The following is a 17,008-nucleotide window of genomic DNA, read 5'->3' as shown; positions in this document are numbered from 1 at the left end:
CGGTTCAGCCGAACACCCCCGAGAGTCCGAGCACTCCTAGCACTCCGAGCACTCCGACTCAGGTGACCCTGACAAAAGCACCAACGCCGTGGCTTCAGAATAAGAACAAGCCACAAGAGGAATTGCCCGAGTGGGCGAAACGTTCAAGCGTGAATAAGCAGAGCTCATCGTCACCTGATAGCCCGACGTCACCACCGATTTACGCGTCTTCAATTCAGCAAACGCAGCAGCAGCAGCAGCCATCGCCGCAACGGCAACAAACTCAGCAGAAACAACAACCAGCTCAGCAGAGGCCACAATCTCAGCCACCGCAACCAACTCAACAAAGATCTCCTCAAATTCAGCAACAACCTCAACAATATCAGTACCAACAATCACAGCCTCAGCAGTTCAATCAGCAACAGAAACGTCCGTTCTCTAGTCCCTCCATGACACAACAGGCTAATCCTCAAATGCAACACCAAGAACGTATGATACCAATTCGCGTAAGTGTTTATTATCATCCAATGTAGGTGTTATTTGAAGGAAGTATCTTTACGATCTCGCTGACTGCCGTAACTTACCTTCACCGTTTGTATTCAGATCGAGGATAGGCCGTCTGTGTTCGACGTGAAACCAGAGCCGGGTCATCATCAATTCAAACAACCTAGTCCGCATCATCAACAGCGGTGGGGGCAGCCATCTGCACAGAATCAAGTCCACAACCAGGTCCAGAACCAGGTTCAGAACCAAGTCCAGATCCAAGTCCAGAATCAGGCGCATCCACAGCCTCAGCAAACAACGGGTGGTGCATTCATTATACCTATCATGATCGAGGGTAGTGATAAGAAGCCTACTGCAGTAGCTACTTCGAATACTTCGTACTCCCAACCAATTGTTAGGAATAATGCGCCCAATGAAAATCAAAATGTGAAAGTGTAAGTTTATATTGAAAGACATTATGTAAGTATATCGATCACAGATATAAAGTTTGATTCAATCGTTACCTGATCATTAGGGTATCACAACGTATCATACCCGTGCAAGTTCAGCAGTCGGATTCCGGTCCAGTTCAATCTCGATCGTTTAGAGTTCTCCAGAAAATCACAGACACGGATACAGCGAACGACGTAGATACCGAACAGCTACGTAAACTCCAATTGACGGAAGACGACAGAATTTTGATGAATAAATTCAAAGAACAAGGTACTCTACAAACTTTATTCGATTATTCGATAATTACCTTCTTTCTTATTTTCTCTCTTTATTTTTACAGTCGACAATGATTGTTCCCTTCATCACGAGGAAGATCCGAGATACCGTGGTGGAGCCATACCATCTCGAGCTTTCCGTTACCTTCAAACTATGACGGATGCTGGTGATGTTCCCGTCAACACGAGTAAGTCTTGTATTTTGATTACACAAATGTAAATTCTAAATAGTTAACATACTCCCAATAGCAAAAACACTAGATAATAATAAATCACTTTGAATAGTAAGATAAAACGCACTAAAATCGTATGTTACAGCGCCACGACCACCATCCGCCATAAACAAGAAACAGAACAGGAATTCAAAGACTTTTGGTAATTAAACCAGTCATCGTTTTCCGAGTCCTGGCTGATTTTGAATAATGAATTTCTCACGGTAAACGTAATGTTTGCAGAAGAAATGCAGGCAAACCTACCACCGAGCGAGCAGCAGGTTCCAGAGCCAAAGAAGTACATGGGCAGCGCGATTCCTTCCAGATCGTTCAGGATATTACAAGCGATGACAGCGCCGGAGAGCGTCGGTGAGTGTCGATCGGCAAATCTTCATCAAAATCACCGAGCATAAAAATCTTTAATATCTTTCTCTAAACCAAAAGAAAAAGACAAAAAGAAGAAAGGAAACGCGTACAACACGTTCATAATTCATGCAGGAACACGCTACTCGTTCATGATGAATTAATCGCAACAAGCTTCTATTGACCTTTGTACATTAATGTTCAGTGACAAGCGTCTTTACATTTCTAATGGATGATTAAAACTTGAAGTAACGATTGCGTGCCGTCGCTGGAACATTCCCGAATCCTGTGTTCACAGGAATAACGAAAATTCCTTGGTATTATTCAGCTCGATTAAGCCCTGTCCTCCCATTACATATCGTTGATATTAATTCTTCCCAAGAATCATTGCAAGAGAAAAAGTACATTATCAAATTGTCACGATGCCCATTCTGGACGTTCCTATGTATTTAACGATTGATGCACCGATCATCGAGCAACGATAAATATATTTCGTCGAATGAAAGTTGTGATTTCTGTTGAGATGGTCTTTAAATACGAGTAGTTTCGAAACGTAACGAAAACTGTGCATGGTAGGTGAATTATTCGTCTACTTCGAGTAGTATCGTAGTAGTAACTGTTCCTTATAAAAGTCGCCCGATTATCGTCGTAACGAACAAGCCGATCTATCTACGTTAATATAGTCTCTCCACTCTGAAAATTAATACACGGAAAGTATGGCAAGCTACGATATGGACTTGGGTAACTTAACCGGGAATGTTGCATGTTCTATTAATCGATTTCACACGTGTTTAATTCTCGCTGGGATTTAATACAACTACAAGTGATCATTTGCATGTAACCGGACTACGAATATTTTGGACTCTGACGATTCATATGTCCAGAATATCGTACGAGCATGTCTTCCTATTCGAACGTAATGGTCGCTTGAGTCCCGTCGAAGATCATCGACGAGCTGGTTTTGCGTTCACGACAATTTTCGATCGTTTCCTTTGAACACAGGATCACACGTCTCGTTTTTTTCTCTCTCTCTTTCTCTCTCTTTTTTCGTAGCCGTTCGTGACTACACTCGTCGCTTATCCTTGCCGTAAAAAATCGCTCCAATCTCGTGGCACCTCGCTTGTCCGTCGATTTTTCAAAGCCAACGGAGGATCGTTCGCGTTAGACATTTATTTCGTTTGGCGAAATTTAAATATACGTATTCAACAACAAAGAGCCTCGATATCTTCCTGATAGTGAAACATATTTTCGCAAATAATGGTACAAGTGTCACTAAACTACTTTAAACAGAACTCGCATTCCTCAGTTATCGCGCCGGGATTGGTTCAAAACATTCTCGTCTTTCTTAATAATTACTCCACAAAGAAGCGACTTGTGTGCGCACAAGTACACGGACGTTTTACCAAGAACTGCAACTCTTATCTAATCTTGTATCTTTCCGCTCTGCCCATAACGTTTAACAAATACAAATCAGTTTCAATTGTCAAAGCGCAATTCGTATCTCGATTAACGTAAAAATTCTACAGAGTCTGTAATATTTAAAATTGGTGCTCGAAGTAAATGTCTATTGCCCGTTCCTCCATCGCCTAATGTAAAAAGATATTCGCGTGCAGAGTACCTAAGAGAAACAGAAACAAGGTGCGTGGGAAAGAAAAAGATAAAAAATGAGAAAAGCCAAAAAGAAATGGAAGAAACGCAAGACCACACCACACCCCAATGGGAACAGTTGAACTTCTTGTCTGAATGCATTGTGCTGTTTGTTGTAGCCACGCAAGAAAATCGTCAAGCAGATTACCACTGCCAAACAGAGAATAACGTGCCGGGCAATCAGCAGGGTGTCTTCCTTTCTCCCTGTCCACCGCCATTTTGGACCCCCGACAGTGGTTGGTGGGGCTACTACCCTCTTCCATATCCTGGTGTCGCGAACGACTCTTACCCCTATCATCCAGATAACACTGCCTACGTATACTTCCCCATCTACAATCAGGGTTACCCACCTTACCCTCAGTATGATCCAGTAAGTGGTAAAAGCGCGTATCCAGGTGTTTATTCACCTTACATTCTTCCTATTCCTCCACACAGTAGTACTAGCTGTAATCACAATTGTGAACAAGTCAATTGCGGGGTAGTAATACCAAAAATTCATCCAACGACGAATATTCCAGATATGCCAGATAATATTCAAGAGAATAACGGGAATAAAGTTCCAATGGAGAACGAGGACTCGAACGGTCTGCCACAGTGGGAGAAAGCGAATAGCATGTCACGAACTGCGAGTAACAATAGCAAAGATAGCGACTGTACCACCGCGATGAATATCACCGACGAGGAGGAGATTCCTGATGAAATAGTTGAAATAATTGAACTAGAGGAAGGCGAAGACGACCAGGAGTCAGAGAGACCAGAGACGAAACCATGTTCCAATGGAAGCCTCAATGTGACTGTTCCAAACTACACCTACATCGACACCAGTGACTCCAGCGATTCCACTGATTCTGAATCTGACAACGAGTCTATGCTAGAATCGTCAAAGAGCAGCAGCGATAGCAATTCCGATGACTCTTCTTCCGATAGCGACGACTCTGACTCCTATTTAGCTTATTCTACAGGCCTGAATCCTCATGGCAGACTGGAGAAGAATAACGAAAGGGATTCAACTAGAGACTCTTCGAGTAAGGACTCCTGTAACGAGGGACAAGGGTCAGGGTCTCCCAAGAACAGCACCGATTCTGAACCAGAGGAACAGATGGATAAAGAGGTTGAAAAGTCAGACACCAACACGTTTCCTCATCAGTTGAGCGTGATCTACGAGGACGTCGAACGTCCAGACTCTGAGAGTCCCAGACCACCACAGTTTAGAAGCCTTAAAGATTGGAACGAGACACCTTTCGAAGCTACCGACGATCCCCCCGACGATTCTGACGCCCCGACAGTCAGCGTGAGTCTGCCATTGAGGTTCAAATTTTCCGTATCTGAGAACAACGAGGATGTGACCACCGTAATCGTAGGAGACAGTACGATCAAGCCTGACAGGGGTTACAACAAGGAAGAGAGTCGAAAGCTGAAGATTCAAGAAAACAAAACCCATTTGGGAAAGTCTAATGACGTTTCGGCGAACTTCCTTGTGAAGAATGATACTAGCGTCGATTTTATAGTTAAGAAAGAAGGTTCTAATGGCAGACGAAAGGGGAAGGATCATTCTAACGAAAAGACGAAGACAGAACCAGTGGAAAATAAGATAAAAGAAAACGAAGACCCTGTGGTGCCTCATGTGAACTTCACTCTGAGAAAAATACCAACCAGATTCAGTAAAATCAACTGCGAGGAGACGGTGGAAACTGAGTTCACGATTAGGAGGAAGACGAGTATGAAGAAGGAGGAAGACAGGACGAGCAAAGACCAGGAAGAACGCGTGATTGAAACGAATGTGAAAAATAACGATGATTCAGCGAGCAGAGAGTCCTCGAACAAAGAAGGTAATTTCACTTACATTGCAACGGTGAAGGAAACCGGTTCAGAAATGCACGATTTCAATAGGAACATCCTGAAGCCGGAAGTGATCGTCTCGGAGTACAACTGGGCAGATGAATCGAACAATGAACCTTCTGACAAGTTCGCAAACACGGATTCGAAAATAGAACGAGACGGTACGTCGCAGGAGAATATCGACACTTCGAAGAAAAGTAGAAACGAAGAAGATGTCGAAGAGAAAACAGGAAAGGAGTCGAAGCACCTGTTGAGCGTGCAGAATTCCCGGGAAGAGACCGATGACGAGGACAGTGGCGTCACTTCCGACATGAGTCGCATGATCTCCGAAGTGGACACAGATTCCGAGTGCACCTCGTCCAAGAACATGAGGAAATATCAGAGAACCCAAACACACTCGAGGTTGTTCAGACTTCTGAACGACGACTCGATCCTTCCAGAAGGGGCAGAGAAAATCGATGAATCTTCAACGAGAGAGTATCTCAGTCTGCCTCTCAAGAACAACGCGTTCAACTACGACGAAAATTACTGTTCCAATTACTCCAGTGGCGTAACTTCTCCGGAATATTCACCCATCTGTGAACAATCATGGAGAAGACTGCACGATGCGGAGAACTCGAGGGTACCGGATCAAAATGGCGACGCGTACCGTCAAAGCCACCCCCTAACTCGACAAGATCGAATATCCTGTAAGGAGGATCCGTACTATCAAGCATGGAAAACGCCAAACTCTCCAACATCTGTATTGGATCACGATGTGGTGCCATCGTTGGCCTTCAAGGTCCTCGAAAGTAGAAGGCCCCTATGGTCGTACAAGGTGAACGTGCTCTGTCCACGGATTAAAAGTACTAAAAGCGTGCCACAGACGTTGCGAACGAACAAACAGACCGATTCCGTGGTATCTTCCTCGCCGAATCCCTCGTCCATCCAAGTTAACCTAAAAAGCGACCATTGCTGATGGCCCGGGGCAGAATGAGGCCGCGTTTGGCCGCGAGCAACCGGTCCACGGACGAGCCTCGCGCAACTTTTCTCTAGATTCGCAAGACTGGGCTGACTATGCCCGGGGGGCTACAGGCTACGTGGTTTTTTTTTCTATCGGTACATATCGTTTCCATATATTCATCTATTCGCATTTTCTTCCTGATTTTTTTTTTTGTACATTTTGTTTATTTATTTATTTTTTTTATTTTTTTGTTCTCGTTCTCTTCTATCGTTCTAGTGTTTTTTTTTCTATTTTTTCTCTTTTGTTATTGTCTCTGTCTCTTCTATATTTTCTACTTTACTCGCATCTTTCGTTTGCGTTGCTCTCGAACGAGCATCGATCCTGTACACGGATGATCGTTTTTATTTATCGTTCTTTATTTTTTTTATTCATTCTTTCTCTCTTAAATTTATCTTCACTCCGCGAACGGATCAATCCTGTCAGCCGTGACCCGGAGTTTTGTTTTCCTTTTATTTTTCTTTTTGTTTGCTCTTTGCTGAGATTTGTCACTAACCAGCGAAACGATGCGATTCCAGTTTGTGTTCCCTCTTGAGTCGATGTTCACGCTTCGTATGTTTTGTCTTGTTTTCATTTTTATTGTTTTTCCTTTGCCCTGTCGAGAACGATTTCGCGAATAGACAAATTACAGCGCTCCATCTTCTTCGTTTTCTGAAGCCGATAGCATCATCGATCGATAACGAATCAGACCGGCGAGAAATCATTGTTCACAGCGATCTTCTCGCAGTATTGTTCCTTATAAACAATTTACAAACCCGTGTACACGTTTTATCATGTTTATTTCATGTTTCATTTCAGAGTCCAAAAGTTCGAGCGATACCCGAAACGAGAATAGTGTAACTTTTCTCGATCGATTCTTGATAGTTACAGGATCGTTTTAAATAGGATTATTTCGTGATTTGTTCCAGGACCGTATATGTTATGAGTTAAAAAATGATGTCGTGCATGCTCGACTGTGTAATCGATCGTAACCTTGCGATGTGAATAATGCATGCATGCACAATGCGTTTGCACTGCTGTTTCATTTATGCCATCAATTAGCAGCTCGGTGTTTCACTCGCGATTGATCGAATCGTGACGATTGTTTGGATTTGTCAAATCGGCTAGAACGAGTTATGAATTCGTTTAAAACCTCGATGATCGATAATCGGTTGATCGGTAATGGCTATTTACCGAAATAATCCACGCTTTAGATAAACTGTACGTTAACATAGTCCATTGCTTTGATTAGCTTGATATTACATATAGAGTTATTGCTCGTGCAATCTACGTTTCGCTACTGTTGTAACTATCACTGTTATAGTCTGTTCAAACTTAACTGGTGGCTCAAGGCCGCTTCCCCCTCCCTAGTGTCGCTAGCGTTGAACAGAGGAAAGGTAGGGGACTGTCTTTCAGTGACCTCGAGTAGCCAATAAATTTTGAACGAACTATAGACCAGAAGAAATTATTTCATAGAAGTCAACAGCGCTGAATCCTTTCTGCATAAAGAATAATTATTCTATAGAAAAATCATAGCGCGACAGTGTTCACCGTTTTGACTTGCTCGCCATTATTCGATTTACTATTAGTAGGGGCAGCATTTTCTTTTTTATTTTTTTTATTTTTTATTTTTTGTTGTCATCAATGCGTAGAATAATTATGGAGTGTTAATAATATCGTTTCTCTCGATTTTTAGGTCCAGATGCAACGGATTACTGAGCAAGGACGGGTGCCTCCTTCACAAACATGGCATTGCTAGTGTGTTTTCTTTTCTTCTTTTTTTTTTTTTTACTTTTTATTTTGTTTACGATGATTCGTAGCGGTTCGTTTAACACGACGACCAACGATGCCGCAGGACTTTTTCCTAAGAACTTTTCACGTCACCCCATCGTATTTGTTGCCCGTATAGGTTTCGTCTTGTCCCTTCCGCCATTTTCTTTATTTTATTCCTTCTTCTTCCTCCCTCCTAATCTCACAGTGTGTGCACATTGCTAGGGGATGAAGATCCTTAGGGAGTAAATTATCGATCGTTCGAACGATCGACGGCTAACGATATTCACTATCGAATCATGCAACCGATTTTCGACTTCTAAATTGCAAGAAAAGAGTCGATATCTGCTTGTGGTGATTCCCTGTTCCCATTCTCGTTCGAGAGGAAAGGGATCCACGCGAAGTGTATTTTTATCGATACCGTCACGTTACCTCGATCTGTCATTGTGCTATATTTATGTAAGTTGTGTAAAATAAATTATTTGTAAAGTTTACATTAATCTTCATTTCGAATTAGTCTATCCTTCTTTATCTTTATTACCGTTCGTAACAACCTCCGATCATCATTATTCATCGAAGTAAAACTAAATAAAAAAGCCACTAAGAATAATCTTAGATGTAAAACTAAATAAACGAAAGATGGAAAAATAGTAACCTTTAGACCCTTTCTTTAAGGTATAGTTTACAATAGTCACTCCGTTACATGTGAAAAATGGATTATCAAAGGGTGATGTAAATGCGTTTTTTGTGCATGACGTAGGCGACGATAGTCCATAAACCGACGCCCCAAATGTCCTCGAATAAACGCAACGCACGACTGTCCATACTTCCGATGCTCCAATGGGATGGAAAATTTTGGTAACACAGTATGTGGCCAACGTACAACAATAAACCGTTCATTCCTACAAATAAACAGAGAGATATAATCATTCTCAGAATTGTTCTACAGAACTTTGGAAACACGAACCTGTTGCACACAACACATCTCTCTTGGTGATATTTTTTCGACGATTTCATACCGTATTAAATTGTAAATAAAGAGTAAATATCTAAAACCAGTTCCGATTTTATAGCAATGTTACGTTTTAAATAAAATTCAGTCACAATATTCTTATCTCAAATATGCCAGTCACTGTACCTGCCAAACTAACAGGCCGTGAACCGTATAAAAAGGCATGTTGAAAACGGTAAAATTTAAGTAAATTACGATTACAAAGTTTTTCCAGTAGCATTAACTGTGCAAACAGGTCTTAAATCGATTTTACGCGCAACCTGTTCAGCAGTCGCGTTGCATAATCACGTGAAAGTCGAGCATACCAGGGATACGAAAAGGACCACCGTTCCAGACCTTGGCGACGTCCACGAGCAAGTAGCAAGCGGAGAGGAAGGCCAAAGAGAAAGATGTAGTCACGAATACGAATGACAGTGACCTGTATGCATATATATACCATTTTTTTACATGATGCAATTACTACGATGGTATCCATTTTTGGAGACGTACCATAACTTTTTGTTCACGGGAATCACGTTAGTGAAGTGGAGGATACACCCTATACAACCAAAAATCGCAGCCCATGCCAACCACCTAATTACACGTTCTTTCCAGTCTTTGTAAGTCATCATGATTACGCCAGCGTGTAAACCAAGGAAAATTTGGAATATCGTCGTGAGGCAACCTTAATGATCGAAGTAGTGTCAATAATGAATAACGATTTAGAAGAGATGAAAAGAAAGACGTTTCTGGCATTGAATTTATGAAATTTGGACAGAGTTCATGAGAAAAATTGCAACAACGTTAATTTGAATGTGAACTGCATTATTTCAGTCAGAATTTCTGCTAATGAATTTTTAAAATGACATAATCGAATACAGTATACCTAAGATTCCTTCAGGGTCGAATGGTCCAGATTTATAAACCGTGGCTGAATTATACAAATGAGGTTCTTTCAGTATCATTCTGTCTATGTAGCCTGCTGCTCCTCCCACGCAGTCAAAATATTTCGCGTTATCGTGAAGACCACCAGGACCAAGGTATCCACTAAGAGTAATCGCTTTGATGCGTTTGCAAAGGGACTAATATCATTCATTGATCTATACGTACATACGTGGGACATCCGGGTACGTTCAAGCAGAATGTGATGACACTGTGAGCGGCCACGATTGCGAGTATCGCGCACCACTGAGGAAGAAGTAGAAGAAAGTCTTGCACTCCTCGTAACATCGGAGACTACGAATGAAAAATAAAAACCTTTACAGTTGATCTTCATCGAAAGATATATACAGGGTATTTCATAATAGAAATTTGTTTAGTACAATTTTAAATGAATCTTTCAATTCGAAAGCAATTTTATATATCATGAAATACCCTGTATGTACACACTTACCTGTACCTTGCTTGGTTTCTTCGACATCAAAATGAAGTGCAAAAGGGCGACAACGAAGTAACCTACACTAAATCGTTGGAGAACTCCGAATATACGGATAGTTTCTAATTGAGGTCCTGTACTCACCGTGTTGAGAGACACTCCAATTAGAAACAGAAGGAAACTCCTCTGTGATTAGTACAGAAATTAACTGAAGTTATTTTTTGGAAACTTTGTTAAAAATTTATGCATTATTTGATATATACATGGGGTGCTCCAATTATATGATATATATATATATAAAATTTTTCAGCATTTCAAAAAGAAATAATTATATGAATTCTTTACTATTGATTAAATCGCTAGTCACCTTAACGATTCCGTACAATATTGTATATTTCGGTGTCATGCGCTTCATCTGACTAGACATTGCTATGGGGATACATATTCCCGTGATCCATATGAAACAAGGGAACTGCAAATCCCCTGGTAGCAGTCCATTCCAAGTTGCATGGCCAAGAATTTTATAGCCACCAGATCCACCGTTCATAAATATCATTAACAATGTACTCGCCCTGCAAGATTAAAATTTCTTTTAGTATACATTTCAAGAAATACATTTATATACGATAAATAAATAACAAGTGTTTGTTTGAACAATCTACCCTCGAACAGTATCGATCGCCTTCACTCTGCGTTTTGAGGGATACTTCGTGACGGCATCGTTCATTTGGTGTTTCATGCACTTCTTCCTGCATACGTGCCATAACGATTTCAGGCCAGATAAACCTAACAGAACGAGTATCAACACTCCAAAAATGACGAACAGCTCTGGAAAAAATACAGTTTACACTCAACGTTGAACGTGACTTTTTAATATATAATCTTTTACAAACATCAAATGCTATCTATTTTGCAATCAAGCTCGAGATTATTTTGAACATTATTATTGATGTCAATTAATTATTTTCGACTTCAGACAATTGTTATCTATATCTAGCAAATATTTGTGAATATTATTTACTTTTCGCGACAAATTTGATTGATGCATTAAATTTAAAGACTAGTTAAAAATTTCGTATAACTAAATATAATCTTGCCTGTGTAAGGGTAAGTTGGCCCGTTCAAAACTTTTATATTGCAACTTCGATTTTGTATGGAAAGCTCATAAACACCGAATTGGCCAAGATTCGGTGTCAGCTCGCAGATCACGTTGCTGAAATGCGAAAGATATGTAAATCGTATATATCTGAATGCCGTTACCTTTACGATTTAATGTACCTGGTATTTTTAGCGGATATGAAATCGCTGGGATACTCGGCGTCCAAGATCCTAAAGGTCGTAGATCTGACAGTATCGATCGTCACACTGGAATTCCAATTTGCTACGATCTGCTTGATCCTCGTATATGGACACTGCAAAAAAATTATTCAATTTAACGTGGCTAAATTTTGTCAGAAATCTCCGCGAGGAATATTAATTAATATTATCATACCTGATACATAATAAATATTATATACACTATCGACTAAAGTACAATGTACTATATACACTATACACAGTTTTGGCGATAATAATCAAATTGGTGCGATAAATAAATAAAAATTTAATACAATATTAAATTTAATTTGAAAATAAATTTTCTTGTAAAACTATACTGTACAATCGTGATGCGCAGATGCTTAAGAAGCCGTTTAGAATTTTTTCAGACACGCAGATTAATACATCTTCTACAATTTAAACACCACGCCAATGACACATTTTATTCGTAATATTACGATTTTCCCTAAAATCGAGAATCGAAATATGCGAAAAAAATAAGATGTTTATTTTCAACGTGTGCCGAAATTTCCATGATGATTATAAGAGACATCAAAATTCTTGGAAGATTCGTGGGAAACGGTACTGTACATGAAAAGAACATATCCTTGCGTGACTCACCAGCGCGCAATCAGCCGAGAGCAGGTAGAGCCAAGCATTCAAATTCTCGTCGTCCGTGCGCAGATTGACGCAGGCTTCATCGTAGCCGAGGATCTCTTGGTCGCAGAACCACTCGTCCGTCGTCTCCATGTCTCACTACAGAGCAAATGCTGCAAGAAATGGTAATACACGCTTTAAAGGTCGCGCGAGGATTCAACTGACGGCCAAAGACTTAGCACGCATCCTTAATTTAAGAGAAATGGTCACACGGAAATTCTATGTACAGCGGGCCCTGAGAAGTGGCGTACTAAAAATCCAATTTGTGCCGCATGCTTTCCTGCCTTTCACGGCAGAGATTTATCCGATCGTAGAAATTTGAACTTCTACTTGAATCTAAGGAATTTTTATTTCTAGTTCCAATTTTTGCTTTATATAAATAATAATGTTATTTGAAGGTTACAATTTGTTACTTACACGAGGTTGTTAATTTAAGATTGTTGATTACATGAAAATACAGATAAGTTTCAGAGGAATCGGTATATAGGTTGTGTTTTTCGTGAACGATGACATTCTATGAGACCCGACACTACCATCACTTTTCTAACGTTGTCTTTCACTTAATACTGTATCCCACGTTATAAACCAGTAACCTGTTGTGTCGAGGTTATTCAAGGTCTCTGATTTGGAAAACACACAAACATACTTTTCACTCGAAGCAACTGCGACTTCTAAACTAATACCCATTTTAATCAATAGATAATCAAATTTCTAAAGATGTCCCATGACACCTCAAAATTTCCTTCAAAGATACCCATTTCGAGAAAATAAGATGGAGGACAAGATACAAAACGTTGTCCCAGAATTAGAAAGCAAACACACGTTACGAATGAATGAACGCAAAGGGGAAAATATCGATTAATCGTTATCACGAAAAATAAGAAGCAATGGCTGCCCAAAGTATTGTACCTAAACCTCGAAACGAACAAGATGATTTCCAATAATGAGCGCCACTTACTATGTTATTAAGTATCTATATTCAAACGACAAATGTTTCCACTGTCAAATATTGCGCGTCCGTGGTTTAATCGGCGCGAGTTGGCACGAGAGTGGCGCGACAGCTTTTTAATATGGTGAGCCGACCGACAGACGGCCAACCAACTCGCCGCAAATCACGTGGGTGCATCGACTGACATTTCACCTGGCATTCAACAGGAATTTTACCTGGCGACTAACCGAGCTATCGCGATCCCGTGCATACGGTATCGGACACCCTGAAACCGACTTTTCATCTGACAGGCCTTGGAACGTATTTACCGGTCATCACTCATCACTTACAGTGTAAAGGTCGATGTGATTCTTGTTTGTAACAGATGTTTCCTATAACGGGATTTCTTGTAGAAGAGTTTATGAAATTCTATTACCATTGCATTATGATTGGTAATAAGGAAATTCGTAATACGGTTTCATTGAAAGTGGAATAAGATGTTGTATAAGATAAGTTGATTAACGAACGTAGATTTTTCACCTGTAGTTTTTATCATTTTCTACTTCTACCTAACGTAATTATTTATAGCGAAACGTGAGGCAGATGATTTTGGAATTATAAAATCGGAAGTAGGTGATTTTGAATCGGTGAAATTCGACACGGACAACCTAATTTGAGGATCTAACAAAAGTAATCTTACATCCGTGCAACGGGAACAATCTTATAGTTTATGTAATAATTCAACAATTTTTAATTTAAAGACATTATGTCTTTAAGTAAAAGTAATATTAAAATAAAGTCTATAATTACTTTTAAAACTCATATTCTTTATGAAACACAATTTTGAAATATAGTTGATAAAAACATTCACTCGTGATATCAATCAATGATACATATAATCGATAAATCAGTAAATAAGTTGATAAAAAGACAAACGCAGATTTCAATACATTTACATTATGTGATTTAGAGATTTTCGAGTTTCATTACTATTCCCGAGTTACTTACAATATTAATATTGCGATATCTATAGACGTGAAATTAAAATCAGGTATGACTAAAAAATTACGATTTTTATAAATTATATAAAATTGTTATACGTAAATCATAATTACATATTATAAGGTATGCTTTCTAGCATAGTTCAAATTTAATTTCTTTATAGTAACTGCTTGTAACTATTAGTAAATAATTTTTATAAGAATATTGTTTAAACTTCAACAATTGCCTCATAATATGAAAAAACGAATATTTCCAAATGGAGATTAATGTAAATGATTTTGGTATTTTGTTGTATGTAATGTAATGATTATGATATTTTCGAAGTACCTTTATTTTGAAGCTAATTAAAATACTTTGACATATATAACATACAGGTAATGATTCAGAGAAATAAGTGCTATTAAACATATAAGAGCTGGCTAAATCGTAAAACAAATTTGATATGTGCAGTTCGATGAACTGGCTCGCATAAACACTTCGAAATCTACAATTTCGGAAAGTTAGTCGTTCTGGGATCATTTACAAACAATTAATATTTCGAAACTTCAATGTCACACAAGAGAACTTTTCTTTCAAGATGAGTATATTGGTCATCTATCTTGTGTTAACCGTATACATTACAATTTATAAATAACAACAGACATATGTGACCACATAGTCAGCTTGTTAGAAATTACTATTTCTTTAACTTTATGTTTATATAAAAATTTACGACGTGATGACGTATATGATAACATGAGAGTAGCTCAATTGAAATCACCTGCTATGACTGTTATAAGTGACAATAACTTCATGCATAATGTATGCTTTACTTTTTTTTACTTTGAATTACATTAATTTTATACGTAAAAAATATTATATGTATATGTATGCGTCACAACTACTAAGTTCTTTGGTTGCTGGCAATGTATCATGCATTTTCATAATAACAGAATATACCTAGTTTAATATTGCATCCATAAAATTTTTAACATCAATAATTCTATATATTATAATAATCTTCAATATTACTTAATACTGTGAAATAGATTGCCTTTTTATAAAAAAAAAGTTCGCGCCAATTTCGATGTTACTACGAATAAAACTTAGGCCTTACAAATAGATATATTTTTTGAATATTGAAATTAATTTTCATTTTTTCTCCTTTTCTATTGTTCAAAAAAAATTCATGCAATAATTTCATTTCTTTCTAACGTTCATTATCTTAGCATACATTGTATAACATATATTCTCTTACTTTCATATAATTTAACGAGTTCTCTAAATCTTTGTTACGTAGATCTCTTTCACGTACAAGCAAATTTAATGTTACAACAGTATATTTATCAGCATATTAAAATCGTCGAAATCATTACATACCAACGACGAATAAGTTTCAATTTAATGTTCTATTGTTATATCGAATAAGCAGTACAGCAAGATTTAAAGTAAACGTTCAACAAATAAATTCTGTTCATATTTATAAATCATGGGAAATACTTTAAAATCTTTAAAATTAATATTTGCCACCATGCCACTTAGCTCTTTTTTTTCTTTTTCTTTTTTTGTGTCATAGTAATAGAATATAAATAATTCTAACGTAAAAATGCACATAAATTAATCTGCATACAGTTCTTGCAAAGTTACGCCATTCGGTTTAATCAATTCAAAATATTAGTCTAATTAAATTAAATATGACAGATTTATATTATATACTGGAATTCGTCATATATGCTACTACAATCAATTCTGTACTCATTTACAATTTAAGTATGGAACAAACAGCTTAAATGGCCTATATAAAAATTCATGATGGACCAAGAAGAATATCATTTACAAATTTTGATGCGAAAATATATAATATATTCACACATATATTATGTTTGATATTCTTCATTTTATCCAGTAGTAACTACACACGTGTAAATACAATATACATCTATCTACAACAAAATTCTATTCAGTAGCATGGCGCCGCTATGCTCCTCGCATTGCTTCTACCTTCTTACATGAGGGTGTTTCGACATTTTTAGCTTTGGTAAATAAATCTTGATCTCCAAAATTTCTTGCTTTCCACATCAGTGTTTCCTCTAAAGATTACAGAAACAATACAGTCAAAATGTAAAGGTATACTGCTTGATTATTAAGTTAGATCTCCCTTTTTATTATTTTTATTATTATTTCTATCCTTTCTTTACAATTTCTAGGGACAACAAGTCGTCTGCTATACCGAACAAAATACTTACTATAATTTTTCTCCCTAAAACAGTCATGTCTCAACTTAATCAGGTACTCTTCTTCAACTGAAATTTCTAGTCTTTGTAAACTGCCTTGATATTCAGTATGAAAGTTTTCTTTGACATAATAGGGCACCTTTAATCCTCGAGTTGTTCTCAGTACAGAATATTTTCTGCGCACAAATTTAAAATGTGCATATAATCGCTTTCATACAAATCAATCGCTATCGTTCAAAATATAAAATACATCAAAGATAAGAGTTGAGAAAGTAAAGAATAAATAATAAAATTGAAACATCCCATAATGTTATTAAATAAAACTAATTTATTTGTCATTATTTGCCATAAATATTTGTCATAATGTTATAAATACACTTACGCGTTAGAATGCAAGCTATATGCAGGATCTGATATAAAGAAACTGCTCATCATAGTTAACAATATTAATAATAGCACAGGCAACATTTGAAAGAATGTGGTGTATCCATTTGCTTGCTACAAATTATATTCATTAAAATAAAC

The 17,008-nt window shown here is 37.9% G+C and overlaps 3 protein-coding genes across 5 annotated transcripts in view; 1 reads left to right on the top strand and 2 right to left on the bottom strand.

Moving 5' to 3' along the window:
* Positions 1-8,285, top strand: part of LOC108546163 (putative mediator of RNA polymerase II transcription subunit 26) — an 18,203-nt gene extending 9,918 nt beyond the window's left edge. Inside the window, exons 6-13 of one of the 3 annotated variants that reach the window (XM_017898110.1) lie at positions 1-485; positions 583-917; positions 998-1,185; positions 1,256-1,378; positions 1,509-1,565; positions 1,646-1,771; positions 3,532-6,068; positions 7,927-8,285. In XM_017898110.1, the coding sequence (XP_017753599.1) occupies positions 1-485; positions 583-917; positions 998-1,185; positions 1,256-1,378; positions 1,509-1,565; positions 1,646-1,771; positions 3,532-6,068; positions 7,927-7,989 (3,914 nt within the window). In that variant the 3' untranslated portion in view covers positions 7,990-8,285. Of the gene's footprint in view, positions 486-582; positions 918-997; positions 1,186-1,255; positions 1,379-1,508; positions 1,566-1,645; positions 1,772-3,531; positions 6,290-7,926 lie in introns of those variants that run through there. The other 2 variants (XM_017898109.1, XM_017898108.1) reach the window with 2 other exon arrangements.
* Positions 8,286-8,720: 435 nt separating this feature from the next.
* LOC108546159 (heparan-alpha-glucosaminide N-acetyltransferase) lies at positions 8,721-13,374 on the bottom strand. Its single transcript, XM_017898103.1, has 12 exons — positions 13,299-13,374; positions 12,305-12,453; positions 11,645-11,778; positions 11,464-11,579; positions 11,029-11,194; positions 10,734-10,938; positions 10,385-10,552; positions 10,106-10,227; positions 9,878-10,038; positions 9,502-9,676; positions 9,318-9,430; positions 8,721-8,902 (listed from the first exon to the last, which is right to left on the bottom strand). Exons 2-12 carry the CDS (start codon positions 12,431-12,433, stop codon positions 8,721-8,723), a joined length of 1,671 nt encoding a protein of 556 aa, XP_017753592.1. The 5' UTR covers positions 12,434-12,453; positions 13,299-13,374.
* Positions 13,375-15,897: 2,523 nt separating this feature from the next.
* Positions 15,898-17,008, bottom strand: part of LOC108546157 (dnaJ homolog subfamily B member 12) — a 2,825-nt gene continuing 1,714 nt past the window's right edge. The window contains exons 6-8 of the mRNA XM_017898097.1: positions 16,866-16,981; positions 16,496-16,659; positions 15,898-16,339 (exon numbers count right to left, since the gene is read on the bottom strand). Coding sequence (XP_017753586.1) covers positions 16,227-16,339; positions 16,496-16,659; positions 16,866-16,981 — 393 coding nt within the window. The 3' untranslated portion in view covers positions 15,898-16,226. The remainder of the gene's footprint in view (positions 16,340-16,495; positions 16,660-16,865; positions 16,982-17,008) is intronic.

The sequence above is a fragment of the Eufriesea mexicana genome, unplaced genomic scaffold, assembly GCF_001483705.2.
Source record: "Eufriesea mexicana isolate 0111107269 unplaced genomic scaffold, ASM148370v2 scaffold611, whole genome shotgun sequence".
Lineage (NCBI taxonomy): Eukaryota > Metazoa > Arthropoda > Insecta > Hymenoptera > Apidae > Eufriesea > Eufriesea mexicana.
Note: the sequence above shows the minus strand (reverse complement) of the source record. Positions and strands in the feature narration are given on the sequence as shown.

What these genes read in the sequence shown, in the direction of transcription:
- LOC108546159 (XM_017898103.1), bottom strand. Translation starts at nt 12,433, where the DNA reads ATGGAGACGACGGACGAGTGGTTCTGCGACCAAGAGATCCTCGGCTAC. An exon ending in ATATCCGCTAAAAATACCAG is followed by an intron (nt 11,580 to 11,644) that starts GTACATTAAATC and finishes TTCGCATTTCAG; the next exon opens with CAACGTGATCTGCGAGCTGA. An exon ending in TATTGTACGGAATCGTTAAG is followed by an intron (nt 10,553 to 10,733) that starts GTGACTAGCGAT and finishes TACTAATCACAG; the next exon opens with AGGAGTTTCCTTCTGTTTCT.